Raw genomic sequence first — 20,570 nt, 5'->3', positions numbered from 1 at the left:
TACATTACTCCTATGGGTTATTCAGCATTACTTTTTGGAAAAAGTTTAGTTCTGTTGGGTTCTTCAGTCTTTAAAAGGTCAAAAAAATCAACTCTGAAACCAATCTGCAGCCAAGTAAACAGTTCTTTGTATTAGCTAAACTAGTGTTAGTTACTGTGTGTCACTACCTTTACATTTTAATTGAACACTAAGTTTGTTATTAGACTGGAGCGTGCTTCACCTTCAAATTTGAAAAGCTCTCTCTCCATATAAAGATCCTCCTTCACCTTAGCATGCAATTACTGCAACCCATTAATTCTCACAAAAGCACATTCAGGGGGTTGGACAATCAACTCTATGCCTTGTAGAAGGCATATACTGCCCCCTAGTCATTTTTAAGTTAATAGCATCTTTTCAGTAGCAGAAGTCTACTCTTAAGGATAACCAACACTTCCCTGTACTGTCTGAGGTACAAGACACACCAAGACCTCAAAACAGGCAGTCAGAAACTGTTCTCACAAAAGCTCTTCTCTCAGCTTCTTTCGTGACCTCAGCTATCACAAAATAGGTGATTTTATTGGCCATCATTTTAACATCACAATTTGCCCCAAGAAAGGGGCAAATATTTCTACAATTTCAGTGTAAAATTCAACACCTCAGAGGAAAAGGAGATCAAAATCTAAACAGATCATGGTTGAAGTTCCCACAGCAGCTTTAGGCCAGATAATCAACTTGCATTAGAGAAGGTTTCTAGTGAAATTGAATTTAGTCCTTCCTGTTGCCTTTAACTTGCCTTTCATTTATTGCCTTGATGATAGTAAGCTCTAGCTTTCAACAAGTAGCACAGTATAAATTCTTAGTCATCATCCTTAAACAGAAGCAATCAATACTCCTAACAGAACAGCTAAAAAAGTTACTTGCACTTTGCCCTAGCACCGCTTTTTCCCTTAGAGCAATCCCCCCTTCCAGAGGGATTACAAACAAAATTTAAGGATGTGGTATCCCCTTTCCCCCCTTCTTCTACCCCCCAAAATGGAACGAAGGGTATTCCAGATTTTTAAAGCCATATAAGGGTTAAATGCTATATTGGTGGTAAATACATAAACTTTTTGTAGTTCCTTCACAAACTGGGCACTACAGTGGGTGCCAGGGTGTTAGAGCAGCCCTGAAATTCACTTTAACCTCTATTCTACCCATCAAGCTTTACACTAGTAAAAGATAAGTCTGATTTTGCATTAACCAGAAACACAGCTCTATTTTTGCTTACATTTATTCTAGACATAGCAAGATTTAGATTTTATTGAAAGCAGCTACATCCATCGATTGTACATAATCTTCAAAAGCTGTTATTCTTTCTTCCAGCATATCTGTTCCAACTTTATCATCTTCAACAACACACTGAATCTGAAGCTTTTTGATACCATAGCCAACTGGTACTAGCTTGGCTGTCAAAAGAAAAAGAAAACATTTAATACTCCTTGGTTTATGAAGTCTCTAAAGAAGTGCATGCACATCAGATAATTCACTAATTTGCAGGGATATAAGTGCCACACATACACAGCTAGTGCTACTTACACTGCAGTTTTGGAATCCCTCCACTACTCCATTAGCTACCTGTATTTCTACAGAGCAGAAAACAGTGACCACAAATCTGTCTACTCATACAATTTAAAAAACAACACTACTACATCCCTCTCCCTTGCTTTGCATTTTTCTCCTACTTACAAGATCCCCAGACCAAGCCATCTACTTGAATGCTTCGAACACACTCCTCTAATTTGGCCATGTCTGTCTCATCATCCCAAGGTTTCACATCAAGCAAGATTGATGATTTAGCAACAACAGCTGGTTCTGGAAGGAAAAAAGGGAAGAAAACCACCATAAGTCCTCAGGAGTTTCCAAAAACCCTCATATCAGTACACTTATAAACAAGAAACACCTCACATTACTGAGGCAGGCCTCTTGTACCAACATGCATTTCAAACACTATACACATCCCAGTGTTTAAGATATTTAGATACACAGGTTGAGATCACTGCTTTCACAAGAGAGCATACAGTAAGAAGCTGACACTGTTAGTTACATAGCAAGTCCTTTTCAGAGGTTCTGAGAAGGAGCTAATACCATGTAACAGTTTATTTTCCACAGAGGGAATCCTGCAACTGCTACAGTTCTGAACAGTTCCAGACCAGTAAGCTGTGGAGTCTGCACTTTCATATCACAGCCTTTTCTCTAAATAGAGAGTAGCTTCTGACCAGCCTTTTTACAAGTCACCTGTAGAGGGATTCTAGCATAGGTGCATTTTATGAACAAAGCAGAAGTAAAACTGGCAAAGAAAATCCTGGGCCCATCTCTTTGTAGGTAAAGCTTGGCCTTTTGGTAGAGCAAATTCAAGTAAAGTGAATTATTTGCGTCTCATTCCAGTCAAGTAAGCTCTATCTATTACAGATTTAAAAAAATTCTGTTTTCTAGTCAGCCTGTTCAACTACATGATGCAAACATAGAACAAAGTTTTTAGTAGGCATACTTTTGGACTTCTTAGACTCATATTGGGCCAGGCGCTCCTCCCTTAGTTTCTTTGCTTCTTCACTTTCCTGAAAGAGAAACTGAAGTCACAGGAAAGCACCAACAAAACATCCACATCTTCAAAGCACTATTGAATTGACTGGCATCTAGTCAGGCAAAAACAAATCATCACAATTGTCAGTCGAAAGATGGTGATTTTTTGTTTCATTCATCATGTAGCCAGTCAAAGTTAAAGACAACAATTGATGTCATTGGAATATATTCCTCTCTACTCTGGCTTTTTATGTTCCCAGACTTTTCTTCTGTTCTGCCAAAGCAGATCAATCTGAGGATTCTGAATAAGACCTGGTATCAAATAAACAAAATCAAGGTAGTCTAAACCAGTAACACAAAAATCTGCCTATCTAGATACTTCAAAAAACAGATTTTAAAAAAATCATATCTTTGAAGAAGCAAGTATAGTACCCCCTGCCAAAACACCATTACCTCCTCATCATCAGATCCAAAGAGATCAATATCATCATCATCTTTGCTATCTGTGGCTGCACCTGTTGTGTCTTCAACATCAGCAGGACCATACTTCCCCAAAGCCTTCTTTACACCTGGCAAACTAAACAAAGCAGCAGATATTAGGGACATATTCAAATGTCAATGCAGATACTGCTAATTTCAGTCAACCTACAGTACAGTCAGGAAAGAAAGAAACTTGCAATAAGAACCCATTCCATTCTGCTACTTGAAAACAGAAGCTCCTTAATGACCAACACCAAATGCTCCTACAGCATGCTAGTTAAGACAATTACAACAAATCCTACATACAAAGACTACTTGTCTAAGCAGAGAAGATCCTGCCCAACATTGCTGTTCCACGCAAGTGTAAGAAAAAACCTTTTCTTAATGGAACTGTTAATCTGTAAAACATATGCAGGAAGAATTTTCAACTTCTCATTCATGTTTCCCTAAAAATATTTAGGTCTGATTAAAGATTAATAGCAATAGAAAACAAATACTGTGGCAAGGTAATTGATTCTGCGACTTTTTGGAAGTTTTAGTGAATGCTTTACTCCAGAAGATAGCTTTTACTAGCACATGAGGGACAAGAATCCCCTGAAATAAACTTTTTCTTCTAGTCTATATAGTTCTGTAAACTTATTCTTTCCATTGCTACTGTGAAATGCTGTTACAACAACTGTAAATCTAGCTTTATAGTAACCAGCAGCAGTTTCCACAGAGCAGACTTTGTCAAGTAACTTATAATCTCAGTCCCATTTAGGATACAAGAGCTTCAGAAACAGACTGGTGACTGAGCCACCCAATTTTAGAAGAGTTCCCTCCAAAATAGGACTGAGGCACATAGAGGAGGCAGTGTAGCAATACTGACACTACCTATTCTGTACCTTTTTATAGAGGCCTGCAGTCTCCATGGATGTCAATACAGCACCTTTCATGAACACTAAAATCACTAAAAAAGAAAAAAAATAACATTTGCTTTCATATTTCCTCCCTTTGTAGGTGTTTCTGCATTAAGTTATCAATTTTGTTTTGTCCTCTGGAATTAAATCTGAATGAATCACTTCCCTTAATCATCTAAAAACTGTATGCTCATCTTCAAAAACTACTGTAACAGTTCCTGGCCCATTTTGGTGTTGCCTTTATAGGGTCAATTTCCAATAAGTAGTTTCCAGCTTTCACAACAGTTATCCATATAAAAGACAACAACAAGACCCAAGTTCTTCTCACAAGTTTTAGCAGAAGTCCCAGCAGCTGAACAGAGGCAGAGTCAGCTTCTGTAAGTTTCAAGAGAGAGGCATGTGCATTGGCAAAACAAGATATCTACCTTGCTTGCTCCCAGAACTGCATAATATCGGAGAGAAACGCTATTTCGTTTCAGCTTAGAAAGAGAAACGCAAAGCTTCATAGGCGAGCCTGCACGTGCATCACCGTTTCCGGATTTAACCGTACCTGGCCTTTTGCTTTTCGTAAGACTTAATGTGGTTGTACCACCGGAGAGCATGAAACAGGTCTGCAGGAGGGGGGGCGGCGATCGCTTCGAAGACGGCGATATCGGCCTGGGAGGGGACGTACCTGCGGGCGACAGGCCGTAAGTCAGCGAGCCCCGGGCGCACGCGGCGCGGCGGGAACCCGCCGCCGCTGCCGAAAGTGCGAGAAGCCGTGCGGCGCCACAGGCCCACGGCGCCGCCCGCCATCCCCCCCCCCCAGCCCCCACGCTCCGCTCCCCCACTCACCCCTCGATGTAGCTCCTGTCGGCCAGGAAGTCATTGAGGACCTGGAGGCCGGCGGCGGACTTGAGGTCCCCGAAGCCCATGGCGGCAGCGGCGCGGCAGGCACACACGCGCTCCCGCCCCTAACCGCCGCGGAAAAAGACCCAGGTGCCCTCGCGCCTCCTTTATATAGCGGTTGGCGTATCCCTCCGCGGGCGGCGTACTCCCGCCTGCTGCGAATCCATCCGCAAGGAAGGGCAGCGAAATAGTTCCTCGCGGGTTTTAAACCGCTCTGGCGCAGACCGCGCAGTGGAAAGGACGTCAGAGGGGGAGGTCGGGATAACACGTATCAAGGTAACGATCAGCGCTTTTCAGGCTTACGAGTTGGGTAGATGATTTAACGTGTCCCGCCCTTCCCCCGGCTGCTGGCAACAGCGGAAGTTGCCGGAGATGGCCGAAGTGGGGGGAGGGGAGAGGCGGAAACCGCCGAAGGCGGCGCGGCGGAAATCGCCGAGCGGCGAGTTCCGTTCCGAAGATCCCCGACCGCCCTCCCCGGGAGGGTAAACGGAAGCGGCCGAGGCCGCCGGCTCCTCCGGAGATTGCCGAAGAGGGCCGCGGGGAGCAGCGGAAAGAGCCGAAGCGGCCGCCATAGAGGGCTGAGGCCGAGCGGGGCCCGGGCTGTGGCGGGCAAAGCCGAGGCGCCGCCGCCACCTCCCCCCGCCGTCGCGCGCAGGTAACGGCGGCGGCCGCCCCTCAGCGCGGGGGGGGGGGGAGGGAAATGGGGGCGAGGCCGTTAACGGTGCCCTTGAGGAGGGGCTGCGGGCGGCGGCGCCTCACAAGGTGACCCCGCTGCGGCCGCGAGAAGCGTTGGCCGTGGTGAGCTGTTTATCGTGGTGACTCTCGCCGTTTTTTGGGGCGTCTTTTGCCTTTTTTTTTTTTTTTAACGCTAGGTGGCTATGTGCGTGACGCATTCCTGACAGAGCTGCAGCTACACAAGCAGAGACACCTCTTACCTAGCGCAGCAGCGTATGACTTCTTACCCCTCTGCCAAGGCAGGACCGACGTGGGTTTTCTCCGTTTGCGTTAACGGCCGTCCGCGCCCTGCCCGTTCGAAACGCCAGCGAGCGCTTGAAGCGGTAAAGCTGTCTTACCGTTTTCTCTCTCTCACCAGCCGTTGGCACCATGCTTCGCCTACCCGCTGTCCGCAGGACCCTGGCCGCTGTCGCCCCGTCCTCCAAAGCGTGCGGTGAGCCTCCCTCAAGCCGCACTCGGGATTCACTTGCGCGGAGTTGGCCTCTTGAGGGGCGCGAGTGGGTGTTTCACCTGCAGCTCTGGGTTTTACGCTGCGCCCTTTGTAGCCCTGGAATTGTCTCAGGAGCAAGGAGCGCGTGGTGTGGCGGTTTGCACTTAGCGCTGACTGAAAGCTTTGTCTGTTTTCTTTTTTTCCCCCCTCTGTCTCTCAGGGCGTACGACTGCCACAGCAGCCGGCAACCAGATAGAGGTGTTTGTAGACGGTAATCCTGTACTGGTGAACCCGGGAACCACCGTACTTCAGGTGTGGGGAGTGGTGTGCTCAGTTTTTCTTTGACTCCCCGTCTCACATCTCTGCAGCCCAAAAACTTGGCATTGTTTCTTGCAATTCCATAGGGGTGTTTTCACCGTCGGAGAAGTATTTTCCTATAGCAAAAATTCTTTGGAGCGTTTGAGAAAGAACTGTCTGCCGTGGCTGACTGAAAGAAGAGGTGTACAGCTTGAATCCAAACTGCAAAAATTTCTGCAACGCAATAGCAGACTTCGATAAATTCTGTTTTCAATTCTAGCTATTACAGTTTATGGTGTCTTTTTTGAATTTTGCTCAAAACCTGTAAGAATTACAGCAGCTATCTGTTTTGTCTTATGTGAGCTGAGCTGGTAGTTAAATGCTATTTCTTTTTAATTTTTTTAATTTGTTTTTTTTTAATTTGTTTTGCTTGTATGTGTAATTTTTTGTAGAAATAGTCAGAAGAATTAGATCTTGTTGGTTCTTTTTTTAATTTGAGCGTACTTTGCTGATTTCTGAGTGAGGGCACGTGCCCATGTTTTGAATTTGGCAGTTTTTGTTGTGGCGGCTGTAGTACTGAGGCATAGGTTCCATCTGATGTGGGGATTTCATACAAGGAAGGGCCTCTTCATCCGTTCTCCGGAGATGTGTTATCCCTGTCCTCCTGTCTCTTCTTCAGACATGGCATAGAAGAATGGTTCTGTGGGTTTGGGGTTCTGGTGAATCTGAAGAATAACTATGCTCCAGTATTTAAAAAGTCCAGTGCGCTTATAAAGAGCATCCACATTGTTGAATCATCGTTGTTGTTTCCTTTAAATTTTTTCAAGTATTCCTTTTACATACTTTTCTTTAAATTGGGTATGCTGTCTTCAAAAAAACCTCACCACCCTCAAACTTTTTTTTAATTTGCTTTGGTTTTGGCGCTGGTGTCCTGTCAAATGAAAAGAATCCTCTCTGCTTTGAGGAAAGGAAAGAATGAAGGCAAAGACTATTTTAATTTCCCCAATCAACTATGCATTTTGGAAAAAACATCATATTTACACTTGAGAATCTGACATGTTCTTGCCTGATCACAATTTCTTGTGTTTTCCTGCAAAAAATAAAAAAATTAGCTGCTGTTAAAGATGAAAGGTTGAGCGCACTATATTGCTGAGAAATTATCCTTCTTTGAAAAACTGAAGGACTGAATTATACTTATGAGGTGGAGCTGAAGGCTCTAAATCTCATTTAATTTTGCTTCTTCCTCTCTCTAGGCCTGTGAAAAGGCTGGAATTCAGATACCTCGTTTTTGTTACCACGATCGTCTCTCTGTCGCTGGAAACTGTAGGATGTGCCTTGTGGAAATAGAGAAAGCTCCCAAGGTAGTGTATGGTTTTTATAGGAGTTAGTTTTCTGCTCTGCTTAGGGCTTAGTTGAAATCTTGTAAATAATTATTTGGACAGTTGTTTGCACACGCTTTTCTTGTAATTCAGCTGCTGCGAGCAAATTTTTCCCCCTTTCCCTCATCTAACTTATCTCAGTGTTAAATAAGAAGTTATGCTGTTCCACAGTGATTTTCTACCTTTTGGATCTATGGATCAGTCAGTTCTCTTTCTTATGGATCACCTGGGTTCTGGAGACTAGCATTTGATAACCATATATTCTCAGTCAGGTGTGTGTTTTTATATTCTGTAACTCGGGCTTCAGCTGCAGATTTTCAGCTGATACACAAGTACTATACTTCAGATACTGTTTGAAGTCAGCTGCAAGGTTAGTGTCTACAGATTTGTTCTATTTAATTAGAGATTACTTTTGTTTGTATTTTGCAGCATTATCGTACCATTGATGCCTACTGTAAAATATTAGCAGACTTCAGGATTGAACGGTGTCTTCAGCAGTATTGTTTTAAGGAGCCTGTGCAGATAGTTGAGGCTCTCTTTTGGAGTTCAGTCCTGGATTACAGACTTACATTCACATAAAAAACTCTCTAGCTCACCTCAACTTGAATTCCATAGTTTGAGCTTTGCATGTCTGGAAATGTTGGGTCATCACTAAAGACTGAAGTCATAATAGTTCATGTCATGAGATGATAGAAAAGGTGGATTCATTTTCTGAGCAGGAGCGTTTGTTCATCTTGCAGTAGCCTTGTGAAAAGTTTAAGACTCTCTGGATGTGCTTTGGAATAATCTAATAAATAACTCTTACTCTGAACTTCACTTCTAGAGGTATTTCAGACTCTCTCTCGAGTCTTTTTGATCTGCCTTGTATCTATTACCACTGACTTTCTTCTTGCTATAACTACTTGAATTAGAACCCCAGAAAGTAAAGCTGTCAAAAGTCTTCTTAAAATTATTTAAAATTTTTTTTAAATAAAAATCACAACAGCCCTATACATCTTCCTGTTTACAGGCCCATGAGATCTCTGAGACCGAACAGCAGCTTGCTGTCATTCTTACTGCGCTGTATCTGATCAGGGAAACTGAAAGCTTCCCTGGATGCTTGTTGGAAGCATTGTGTTCTTTTCAATATCTGTGTAATCAATGTTTTTTAAGACTGTAGTATTACAAAAATCTAGTATTCTCTGCTTCTTAAAGACATGATAATTCGTGTAAATTGGCAGGAAGGAAGGGCTTGGAAAATCTCCCAAACTTATTGGTAGAGTTGATTAGGAGAGATGATACAGATTAATAGCCATGAAGAGAATTTCCTTGCTCCTTGTAGGAGACAATTTACACTGGCTGGGCTTATTTGGTTTGTGTATTGCCAGACTGCTCCTCTGTCTGTAGGTAAAAAATTAACATGCTTGAAAACAGCGTGGTGCGACATAGCTGTCGTCATGACATAGCTAGGGATGCGTTTTGTCATTCTCGTGTGGTTTATTTCCTTGAAATAGTTTCCATGTTCAAAGCCGTAACTTAGTTCTTAAAGGCAGTGGTGGAATTAACCTTTCCATATAGCAGGTTATTAATAAGTATGACTTCTAATGACTTCATATTGGGTAGACTTTCTTCTTTTCTCCTTTTCTCCTTGTAAATGCCTTTTTTTTTTTCCTCCTACACAGTGTTAGTTAATAACAGATACCTGTGTAAGGATTTGGTGGCAGGGGGAGTGGATTGCTCTTATTGAGAGGAAATATGTTGTATTCATTCTTCTTTATGATCATTGCAGCCGGTGGCTGCTTGCGCCATGCCAGTTATGAAGGGTTGGAACATACTGACAAATTCTGAGAAGTCCAGGAAAGCAAGGTACTTTTTCTTCTTGTAGCTGATTAGTTGTACCTATCTACTTATTAAATGGTGAAAAGTTGACATTAACTGTAATTCTTGAACCCAACAGAGAAGGTGTGATGGAATTCTTGCTGGCAAATCACCCGTTGGACTGTCCTATCTGTGATCAAGGTGGAGAATGTGACCTACAGGTACGGCATCCAATTAAATTACGCAGGCTTATGTAGTAATACTTTTGTCTTAGGTAAAACTGTGCTTTCAAGCAACCTGGACATATCTATTTTTTTGTTGTCTGTTCTAGGATCAATCAATGATGTTTGGCAGTGATAGGAGTAGATTTAGAGAGGGAAAACGTGCGGTTGAGGACAAGAACATTGGCCCATTAGTCAAAACAATCATGACTCGGTGTATACAGTGCACTCGATGTATCAGGTAACGTCCTTTATTTTTCACTGGAGAGAGTACTGAATGGGAATATTTGTATGAATTTGTTACTCGTTACTGGTGAAAGAAATACCAACAGGGGCAATAAGTTTTTAATTTCTTTTCTGCCCGTACTTTAGAGTTTTATTTCTGGTAGAGACTGATAACTGGTTTCCTAGAGCGACCAAGCAGCTGTCGTACAGGAAACAGAGAGAGAGAGATGGCCAGAACATGAAAGCAAAATCAGAATTCTACAAGGCAGAACCAGTCCCATGGTTTTAGTGCTATAATGGATTTTAAAACATTAAGTGACTTCCTCAGCAATAATTCCAAGATTTATTTATTCTTGGCAGCCTCTAGTAGTCATCTTTATGCTATTCTGTAGTCCTGAGATTCTACACCAGCTAGATGGAAGAGAATACAACGCACCTGCCTAGTTTTAGAAAGACCTTTTTAGTTGTAGCTAATTTTTGACTCAGACTGTGCAATTCAATAACCACTGAACTGCTCCGTTATTGATTTTAATCAATGAACTAGTAAAGTTTCTGCAGCCTCGTCCTAATTAAATTCCGCAGATGGATAGTTATGCTTCTGATGGGACTTGCTAATGTATCTAAATAATTGCTCTCTTCTTGCAGTTGTGTGAACTGATGCTAATGTTTTACCTTAAGAAAATGAGATACGAGTTGAAAAATATGCTGTGTTGCTGTTGTACGTTCCAGGTTTTTTCATTCTCTTTGCATTTACCAGGTTTGCTAGTGAAATTGCAGGGGTAGATGACTTGGGAACAACCGGAAGAGGAAATGATATGCAAGTTGGTACTTATGTTGAAAAAATGTTCATGTCTGAGTTATCAGGAAATATTATTGACATCTGCCCAGTTGGGGCTCTTACCTCCAAGCCGTATGCCTTTACTGCACGTCCATGGGAGACAAGGTATGTATCTTAACTCCTATCAAAGGTACAAATCTCTCTTTCTTTCATATGCTTTATCTTAGAATATGTCCATCTATGATATCAAGAGTTTTCTGATTTTTCCTTTCTGCATTTTGTTATATACCTTTCCATAGATTGACTCAAACGCACATTCTGTTACTGAAGTAGAAAAGTTTGTCTAAAGAAAAAATCAAATTCATCAACGCAGTAATTGGCAAGGTTTTTATTTTAAAATATCTTGTGGAACTAAGCTCTTTTTATGTGTGTTTAAAGCTAAACTTTTTTAACGTTCGTTATACGGTCTATGGCTACTTGTATACAAAAACGTGCAAACGGTGCATTTATTCTCCTAAACAGGAAGGTAGAGTCCATTGATGTTCTTGATGCAGTTGGAAGCAACATTGTGGTGAGCACAAGGACTGGAGAAGTGATGAGAATTTTGCCAAGGCTGCATGAAGATATCAATGAGGAATGGATATCTGACAAAACGAGGTGTGTGGGGTTGCTCGCGTGCAGATGTGTTTTTTATGCGCGTGTAGACGTTAGAGACGCTTGGCAGTGCCGGAAATGTTGACAGTAGTAGTGACCTTTGGATTCTGCTGTTAATATTACAAGGATATGGTGAAGGGTAGTTAGTAAAACATACTACTTTTAATACTATCATTGTAGTTAATGTATTTGCTAATGTCTCCTTTTTGTAGCTCTTTTATTACAGAAACTTTATCACCTTTTTTGTTTGTTTTTGAGAAGGGAAAGTTCAGCTTTCAGTGGAAATGTTTATCATGGTTCTCTTCTCTAATCATTGCAAGCTGCTAGAAAAGCCCAGTCTTAGGGAATATTTAGTATACACAATTATCTTTATCTTTGCTCTTTAATATTAGCGTTGTTCACTCAGGTTTGCCTATGATGGTCTGAAGCGTCAGAGGCTTACTCAGCCAATGGTCAAAGATGAGAAGGGACTGTTTGTTTATGCCTCATGGGAGGATGTGTTAACTCGTGTTGCTGGTGTGGTAAGAATAATTTTCAATGTATGTAGCATAAAATTAATTTGTAAAGCTGGGCATAGTATTGTAGTAATTAATATGAAAGCAACTATATAGAAAAGAGCTTTTTTTCCCCTTTTAAGATTAGAGGGAAGAATTTGACTTCTAATCTGTTGTGTTTCCACTTAATTCGCTTATCTTTTGAATATGAATTTCCTAGTTCATGGATTAGACTATCGGAAGAACTTTGTTTTATGATGATTTCAAGAACACGCAGGCACTGAATAAATGGGCATTGGAAGAGAAATTACTTTTATTTAAATAGGAAACTAAGCTACTACTTCAGAAATCCAGGAGGTAGCCACTTTCCTGAATTATTCTGATCTATCTAAAGACTTCTAAAATATATTTAGACTCTATCACCACTTTTGCCATCAGAGCCATTAATTCTGCATTACTTGTATCTGAATTGTGCTTGCTTCATTGCTTTCTCTGGTGATTGATTCTGCCGCTCGAATGGAGCGCTGCATGACTGCTCTGGGTTTTGGTTAGAAATCTTATGTGGGAGGGAGTCGAATTGAGGAACTGTAATTGAACTTTCCTCAAGAATGTTCAGGTTCTTTTTTTGCCTGTGGTACAGTAGCAAGATTTGTTAGAAAAACTATTGCTATACCTCTTCAAATGTTACCCCCAAGTTCAGTTTACTACCTGAGCTTGTATTATGGAAGCTTGCCTTCTGTCTACACAGTAGCTTCACTAAAATAAAAACATTAACCAGTTTTCCTGTCTTCACCACACCAAATACAAATTAGCCACATCTGAGCAATAAATGAAGTGGGAGAGACCTGGATACAGTAAACGTAGCTGATCTTTGCTTATGCTGAGCTCTGCTAATGCTGGAGCTGCTGCCTTGCAGAAGTGAGATACTGCCAATTAGTTTCTGTGTTACTCCAGTGCACTACTGCCTTTGGCACGTTCTAATTTAACAGACGTATACCCGAGTCCAATGGGCATCTATTTCAGTGAGGTCTCTTGCTGTTGTTCATGCTTTCTCTCTTTCCAGCTCCAGGCTGTCGAAGGTAAGGATGTAGCAGCAATCGCAGGAGGACTGGTAGACGCAGAAGCACTGATAGCACTGAAAGACTTGCTGAATAGAGTCAATTCTGATATGCTTTGCACTGAAGAGGTCTTTCCTACTGCTGGAGCTGGGTGAGAATTTCATCAAAGTTTGTAATTACCGTATTAATAAACTTTCCACTCTGAAACATCTCATAAGATTCTGAAATCATCAAGGATAACAATTACAGATGTAATTAGAATTACAATAGTCACTCATAGAGTATTTATTGATTGTGAGTAGACGCATAGTCTCTACTACAGGAAAGGTTGCACCCTTAATGTATATTGAGGCTGCTGCAGTTCGAGAGTACGCTACTCAAAGCTAGTTATATGCTCTGTTGCAAAATGAATAATTTAGCCAGCGTCTACCCCTGTTACTATTGTGAAAACTACCAGACAATTATTATAATCTTGTAAACGGTGATAGTAGCAAATGATGTCTGTGAAGGCTTAGAATAAGCGTAAATGGAGGAAATACCTACGCTGTAATTTCTTTAATGTTTGTTGTTTCTGATATTCATGAAAGGGACGGGGGGGGTCTCGCTTTTTGAGTTAGTAATTTGGACAGAGAAATCTCTTCTTTCTCTTTCTTCCTGGTACGAAAAAATATTCTGGACACCTAGAATTTTCACATCTTCATTCTTCCCCTTTACTGAATTTACAACTTCTTGCTTCTTCCCTTCTTATATCTTTTTTTGTTATAGCACAGATTTACGCTCCAACTACCTGCTTAATACCAAGATTGCTGGAGTGGAGGAGGCAGATATCCTGCTGCTAATTGGCACCAATCCACGGTTTGAGGCGCCGCTTTTTAATGCTAGAATTCGAAAGAGGTTTGTATCCTTGGTGGTGAAAAGGCATGCAAACGCATCTGCGTTTGTCACAATGCTTAAGTGAAGCTGCAGGCAACAAGTGAGAGCATTCCTCCAGACAAGATGCCCTAGATTTAGTTCACCTTTTAGTAAAGGGATGGTGAGATACACATAGACAGAGGGGGGTCTCTTCTCCCTGAAATGCGTAGTTACATTTTGTTCGACTGCGGCACTTTACATAAATTCATATATTCAGTCATTTATTCCTTTGTTAAATTACACAGACCCCTCAGATTTTCTGCCTTACAAAAGTTTGTGAAAGCATACTCCTTAAAGAATAACATTCAGAATCAGTTTGCACAGAGTTGCTTTTTGTATTGTTATGGTAATAAACCAGACTTACTGGCTTAGAAGCGGTAATTCAAAGGGATTTTTTTGATAAAGAAGTAATACAGTGATTTCCCAAACTTTTGAAAACGTAGCTAACTCATCAGAGTATGTGTCAGTAGGAGATAACTGAGCTTTAAGGAAAAAAAAACATTTGCCCTACTTGCTGTTCTGGGACCTTTCAAAATATATCATTTCTTAAAAAATGATCTTAAAATTTTAAGAGAAAAATAGCAATTAAATCCGAGAGGTTCCTGTCTTTTATATGACTATGTAATGAGAAGCAGTGAAAAATGAAAAATTCCTAACCAGCTACTTTTCTTTCTATATATTAAAGAAATCACAAGTGGATTCCTAAAAGTGTGAACATTGTCATATGCAGAATTCTTTCCTTCTACAAATGACCTTGACTTCAATTCTGAAATAACCAAGTTAGATCAAGCAAAGGAATAAACTTACTACTAGCTGTAGGCCTTTTTCTGCCTCACACTGAAAAAGATGCCTTAAGAGTTTCAGCACCTCATCTTGTGCGTCCTTTTTTGTTTTTGTTTGTTTGTTCTCCGCTGAATTGGCAAAAATTTGAGGGGAGGAGAGAATTAAGTTGAGTCTCCTGTAAGGTGGGTTGCAGTACTGGACCCAGAATGTACATAGAGAACTTTTTTCTTCAGAAAAGCTTAGACTTGCTTAGCAGTCAAAATAATGTTAAATTATGCCTTACCAAAACAGTGACTACCATTTAAACAGCTTTGAAAGAATTTGCATCCTATTTCTAGTTATTGCTAAAATTATGTTAGTGGTTTTGTTTGACTACAACTCTGCATGTCTTTGATTTTTTTTTTCTATATTGGTTGCTGTGTTTTCAGCTGGCTTCACAATGACTTGCAAGTGGCCCTAGTTGGCTCTGCTGTGAATTTGACCTACACGTATGATCATCTAGGAGATTCACCACAGATACTCCAGGACATTGCTTCTGGAAAACATGCGTTTTCCAAGGTACACCCGACTTAAGAATGTGACTGTTAGAGTTCAGATGCATTAAATAATAATCTGCATTACCCACAGAGATTGATTTGGTGAGAAGTACCTTACTGTATTATGGGGCTTTTTGCTTTTAATCAACTGCAGAGATGAGGCAATGATTAGTGTGCACCAAGTGTTGCATGTGAGCTGTTTAACAGATTCATGCATGTAAAACTTTCTAGTGTGTAAAACTCAGAAAATATTTCTTTGAGACTGGGTTGTTCCAGCCACTGTTGTTTCCACTGTCTGGTTACCAAGAGCATATGCTGTTGTACTGATAGGGTAGCTCATTGCTATAGCAGTAATTCCCAGCTTTATCTCTAAATGAAACAATGACCACTTCAGCACTGTAGCTTTGCTTGGAAGGCTTATGTAGAAAGTACAGGACTTAACTATGTTATCTGCACCAAGAATTGTCTTCAGAGCCTTAGAATTCATTTCTTGATTCTTACCTTGCACAGGTCCTCGACCAGGCCAAAAAGCCAATGGTGGTGGTAGGTAGTGCCGCACTTCAGCGCAGCGATGGAGCCGCTATCCATGCTGCAGTTTCCACCATTGCACAAAATGCCAGGACTAAGAGTGGTGTTGGTTCTGACTGGAAAGTCATGAACATCCTTCACAGGTTTGCTTTAAAGCTCTTTTTGAGAGCTTTTTTCATTCCCTTATGCTGGGCCTACATGCTACCACAAAGAGTACAGCTTTCTTTGTATATACATCACAAGAGCCTTATCAGGTTAGAAGCTATAGAAAGTAAAAAAGTAAAAGTACAAAGTGGCAGAAACCTTTTATTAAAATGGGTTTACTGACCTGACCAACATTTCAGGCTCTCTTTGAGATTGTATTAGGGATAACTGTAAATGCAGAATTAAAAATCTAGAGGTTTAAAATACAAGAGAGCTTACGAACATAACGGAGCATCCAGCAGGATGCACAGCAGACTAATGCTACTTGCTAAATGATTGCTTTTATCTGGAGGAAAAAGAAAACAACGAAAATGTCAATAGTGTCTTATTAATATGGTTTCTTAAAATATTCCCTTCACTGTGCAGGTTTTTAACTAAATAGCTGGTTTGCTTTAATGCAGGGCTTTTGATCTTAGTTATTCAGTTTATTAGGGTACTATTCCTGCTAATATGTGAGCTTCTCATGTGACAGTCCTTGCCCGCTGTTTCTAAAACTCTCGATCTGTCTGACTGTCAAATTGACAACTTCTTTAAAGGAAAAATGATTTCAGCAAATTTAATGGATCTCAGGTTTGAACACTGAATGATGTTATTCTGCCAAAAGCAGCTTCATTGATGTCAAGAACGGAGTTTGGTCCTCTGAGGAAAATTGAATGTAAAACCCTGCTAGTGAAACCACAACACTTAACACCAAAATACTGATCAGTTAAAGAACGCTCATGCTATCTTTTCTCACGTGTGGTGTTTGTCAGTCTTTCATATAATCAAGACTTTTGTGCTCTTGGTGTACCATCCTCTCTGTCCTTATTGTAAAGAGCAACTTAATTTACTCAAACCTGTATGTGTGCCTGTAACGGATAAATTTGAGTAGCAAGGGGCTCAAAGGCATAAAAGTCACATTTGGGATTGTTTTTGGAATCAAACTGACAACGCAGTTGAAGAACGCTCATAGGGAAAAATTCTGTTTTGTATAAGAAGAGAAACATTTTTCAATTTATTTTTTACAACAGTAGCATTCTACAGAAACCCTTTTTTTCTGTAAAATATAATTGCAAACCTGGCATGTGATTATGCACTATAGTGCAAATCTTTCTTTAGAAAAGAAGACTACCAGGAAACAAGAATGATTTCACTCTTTAAAAAGAGTATTTCTCCATGTGAATACATGAATAGTCATGAAATGGTGATCTTAAAAGCCTTAGATACTTCAGAATGGCTAATGGCCCAGTAGTTGGTCTTTGTCGTGTCAAGTGAGTGCCCTAAATAAAAGTTCTGCTGAGCTTAATTCATGGCTGAAATGTGAATCGTGGTGTTCAACATGACAAGCGAGCTGTCTGCCACTAGGATCTGGGCAGATCTGGAATGTCTACCTTTTTTTGCTATCCCATCTTAAGTCAGAGGAGAGATTTGCAGTGAAGCCTTCAAATGGCATCAGTTCGTCAAATGCAAAAGCCACCTAATATTCTGTCAAATGCTCTGTCAAAGTTCTCAACTGCCCTTAGGCTTCCCCCCCCCCCATTACAATTAGAGTTCTTGTGTTCCTCCTAAATATTTATTCAAAAAAGTTAGGCCTGTTCTGATGGGAGAGGGAGGATTATGAAATAACTTAGTCATATGTTTCTTCCTACAGGGTTGCAAGCCAGGTAGCTGCTTTGGATCTGGGTTTCAAACCAGGAGTGGAAGCTATTAGGAAAAATCCTCCCAAAGTATTGTTTCTCTTGGGAGCAGATTCGGGTTGCATAACACGTCAAGATTTGCCAAAGGATTGTTTTATCATCTATCAAGGTATTTAGTAGATGTAATTTAAGAAACGTTGCTGTCTAAAAGCTGGAGAAAAAGCCTAAACAGTGGCCTATTCTCACAAATATGACTCTCTGATAAATTCTAGCCTTTATTTTCTGCCAAGAAATGACATTTCCAAACCATAACTGAGATACTGACAGTTTTAACTGTTTCTTAGGTGAAAATGGGAAACTTTTTGACTAATAAGGGAATATAAACCAGCTTAGCTTGCTGGAGCAGAGTCTCAAACCTGGCAAACAACTGCATTGGTTCCCAGCTGTTCTATCATACCAAAATATGGCCTTACCTTAATTCAGCAAGTATCCTCGTTTCAGGAGTCCCCACAAATGCTCTCAGGTGAATGACTATAGAGACTGAACCGCCATTTCCTACTGCTTGTAATCTGCTCATTTTCCTCAAAGTAACTGGCAAGAAGGACTTCACAGTAGTCAGCTTAATAGGCTGTATATCGCTAGTTACGTAAAGCTTAGAAACCCCTTTCTACAGGGAACATAAGGTCTGTACTGTTAGTAGGGCGTTCCTCTTTAGTTTGATGTGCTGATGGCTTACAAGGTTGTGAATGGTTTCCTCTTTCCGTCTGTTAGGACATCATGGGGATGTGGGAGCTCCCATGGCTGATGTTATTCTCCCAGGAGCAGCATACACAGAGAAGGCAGCCACATATGTGAATACTGAGGGTAGGGCCCAGCAGACAAGAGTAGCTGTAACACCTCCTGGGATGGCAAGGGAAGACTGGAGAATTATTAGAGCCATCTCTGAGGTACTGTTCTAAATTGCTTCCAGCAAAAGCATACGGAGTGCTTAAGTTCCTTTTATATTGAAAACTTTCCAAATAAGAGGTACATTTTCAGGGAAGTGCATGCTTAAATTCTTAGGGAGTGATGTTTTGTATCGAGTCCTTTCTTAATTCTGTGGCGTAAATGCTAGTGTTGCCCTTTAGAGACTATTGCTCATGTTGTGGCTGCTGTATGCTACTGGAATGCACAATGGGTGAAGTGTTGTCTGCAATTTCTGCTGCTCTTTGTGAAGTGCTTTAGAGCAAACTGGCGGGAGGACATACTTTCTTTTTTAGAAAGAAAACCACATGAACCCTGAGAACAGGATCTGGTATCATCAGATGAGGTCAAAAAGGTGCTTACCAGTCACTGGGAACAAGATATATTGCTACTTGTATCAACTCTTATGTTTATTGGTGAGCTAGGAAAAGAACAAGCAAGATTGCCTACAGGGCAGGAGAAAAGTACTGTTTATCTTTTCTTGTCTCTTCTACCCCACCTCTGTACAGCAGACAGGACAGCCAAGCTTTTTAACATGAGGAAGCCTTAACTGTAGGCCTCAGAAGCTCAACAAAGTACTAGGACTTTGCTTTAGTTTGTACATTGTAACTGCTTAATGTTTTATGAGTGTAGCTTGCTTTCTGATTTTTAATTCAGGTGTTATAGATTGGTAATTTAAAATACGGTGTATTAAAGCCCTCGGTCTGATGGCAATTTTTTTTGTGAAATTATCTTAGCTGGCTGGTATGACCTTGCCTTATGAGAACCTTGATCAAATACGGAAGCGTTTAGAAGAAGTATCTCCTAATTTGGTCCGATACGATGATGTGGAGGAGGCTAACTATTTCAGCCAGGCAAATGAATTGTCCAAGGTAACCAAAACTGAAGCACTTGGTTATCGTTTAGCGCTATTACATAGCTTGATGCTTTATGCAGCAAGTCCATTCTTTACAAATATAGTACTATAAGCATACCTTGAACTGCAGTGAATGCATACTTCACTAAAGAAATGCTTTGGTAAAAGGTCCTGTCACAAAGCTGACTTTATTTCTTTTTTTTCTCCCCTCCACCCCCCCCCAACCCTTCCTGCCACAGTTAGTGAAGCAACAGCTCCTTGCTGATCCTCTTGTTCCACCTCAGCTTACAATTAAAGACTTTTATATGACAGGTATGTAGAGTATAGCCTTCTTATTAGGAAATCAGCAATACATTTTAGTTTGCTTTATAGTATGATTCTTAAGAGTCATTTAAAGCTTTTCACTAAGCTGTGTAAGAGTTGACTCTTCAAACAAAACTTCCTAATAAAATGATTTGGAAATTGCATAAAGCGTAGGCTGGCTGTTGGACTGTATTTTTAACTAAGCATTTTTCTTTGTACAAAGTCCTGTTTTAAATCTCTTGCATACTGTGTTTGGGTTTCTATATTGGAAACAGTTAACACACTGACAAGTCTTTTCCTGTTTTTTTGGGTTTTTTTTCTCTCTTCAGATTCAATCAGTAGAGCATCCCAGACAATGGCCAAGTGTGTGAAAGCTGTTGTTGAAGGTGCGCAAGCAGTAGAAGAGCCATCCATCTGCTAGATACTAATCAAACTGCTACCAACTCCATCCAAGTACTTGTTGCAGTTATCTGCTGTGACTGATTTTTTATATATATATATATATATTTTTTTTTTTTCTTTCAAAGACCATTTGCTAGGCAGTGGTATTTTTCTTTTCATTCACATTTTCATCAGTTCCAATAGTCCCATAATACAGGAATGTTGTGCCTGGAGAGAGCATGCAGCATTCAACTTACTGTACCTAGAGGCAGAGTACATTGCTGTATACAAATAAATTATAATACTAAACAATCTATTATGTATGTAATTCATACAGTTCATGCTTCTTGCATGAAAAGAACTCTAAGCAATTCTGACTCAGTGAGAATCAGAGTTAAGAACAAGTGTACGTGGTGAAAAACATAGAAGAATGTAACTTTCTTCCAGAGTGTTAGGTATTTTAATTTTAAGCACTGATGAGGGTGTGAAAATGCTATTGTTATCTTGCTCTTTCAGAGCAAGTTGTTCCTTTTTGAGTCAAACATACCTGTTTTATTTCAGACCTACCACTGCTCTAGATACTGTATGTTTCTCCATTTAGTTGCAATAGAGAAA

The 20,570-nt window shown here is 40.5% G+C and overlaps 2 protein-coding genes and 2 non-coding genes across 8 annotated transcripts; 1 reads left to right on the top strand and 3 right to left on the bottom strand.

Moving 5' to 3' along the window:
* Positions 1-1,233: 1,233 nt before the first annotated feature.
* EEF1B2 (eukaryotic translation elongation factor 1 beta 2) lies at positions 1,234-4,890 on the bottom strand. Its single transcript, XM_068948050.1, has 6 exons — positions 4,752-4,890; positions 4,468-4,590; positions 2,992-3,115; positions 2,507-2,573; positions 1,705-1,830; positions 1,234-1,424 (listed from the first exon to the last, which is right to left on the bottom strand). The coding sequence occupies exons 1-6, from the start codon at positions 4,829-4,831 to the stop codon at positions 1,270-1,272; spliced, it is 675 nt and encodes a 224-aa protein (XP_068804151.1). The 5' UTR covers positions 4,832-4,890; the 3' UTR covers positions 1,234-1,269.
* On the bottom strand, positions 2,050-2,183 carry LOC138067734 (small nucleolar RNA SNORA41). Its single transcript, XR_011142112.1, has one exon. It is a non-coding gene; the product is annotated as a small nucleolar RNA SNORA41 (small nucleolar RNA).
* LOC138067730 (small nucleolar RNA SNORD51) lies at positions 2,649-2,728 on the bottom strand. The gene has a single exon (XR_011142108.1). It is a non-coding gene; the product is annotated as a small nucleolar RNA SNORD51 (small nucleolar RNA).
* A 75-nt stretch (positions 4,891-4,965) lies between the features above and the next one.
* NDUFS1 (NADH:ubiquinone oxidoreductase core subunit S1) lies at positions 4,966-20,269 on the top strand. 5 transcript variants are annotated; one of them, XM_068948039.1, is made up of 20 exons: positions 4,966-5,081; positions 5,678-5,790; positions 5,899-5,973; positions 6,191-6,282; positions 7,521-7,628; positions 9,415-9,491; positions 9,583-9,664; positions 9,775-9,905; positions 10,647-10,832; positions 11,190-11,324; positions 11,728-11,842; positions 12,879-13,024; positions 13,639-13,767; positions 14,997-15,126; positions 15,615-15,775; positions 17,467-17,621; positions 18,224-18,399; positions 19,153-19,287; positions 19,511-19,583; positions 19,904-20,269. In XM_068948039.1, exons 3-20 carry the CDS (start codon positions 5,910-5,912, stop codon positions 19,993-19,995), a joined length of 2,187 nt encoding a protein of 728 aa, XP_068804140.1. In that variant the 5' UTR covers positions 4,966-5,081; positions 5,678-5,790; positions 5,899-5,909; the 3' UTR covers positions 19,996-20,269. The 5 variants fall into 5 exon arrangements, with proteins under 5 accessions (XP_068804140.1, XP_068804143.1, XP_068804142.1 ...); XM_068948042.1 differs by having other exon boundaries at positions 4,996-5,081; positions 5,678-5,779; XM_068948038.1 differs by lacking the exon at positions 4,966-5,081 and adding an exon at positions 5,216-5,460.
* Positions 20,270-20,570: the final 301 nt, after the last annotated feature.

This window comes from Struthio camelus, chromosome 6, assembly GCF_040807025.1.
Source record: "Struthio camelus isolate bStrCam1 chromosome 6, bStrCam1.hap1, whole genome shotgun sequence".
NCBI classification, from domain to species: Eukaryota; Metazoa; Chordata; class Aves; order Struthioniformes; family Struthionidae; genus Struthio; species Struthio camelus.
This window is presented reverse-complemented; position numbering and strand designations above follow the sequence as displayed.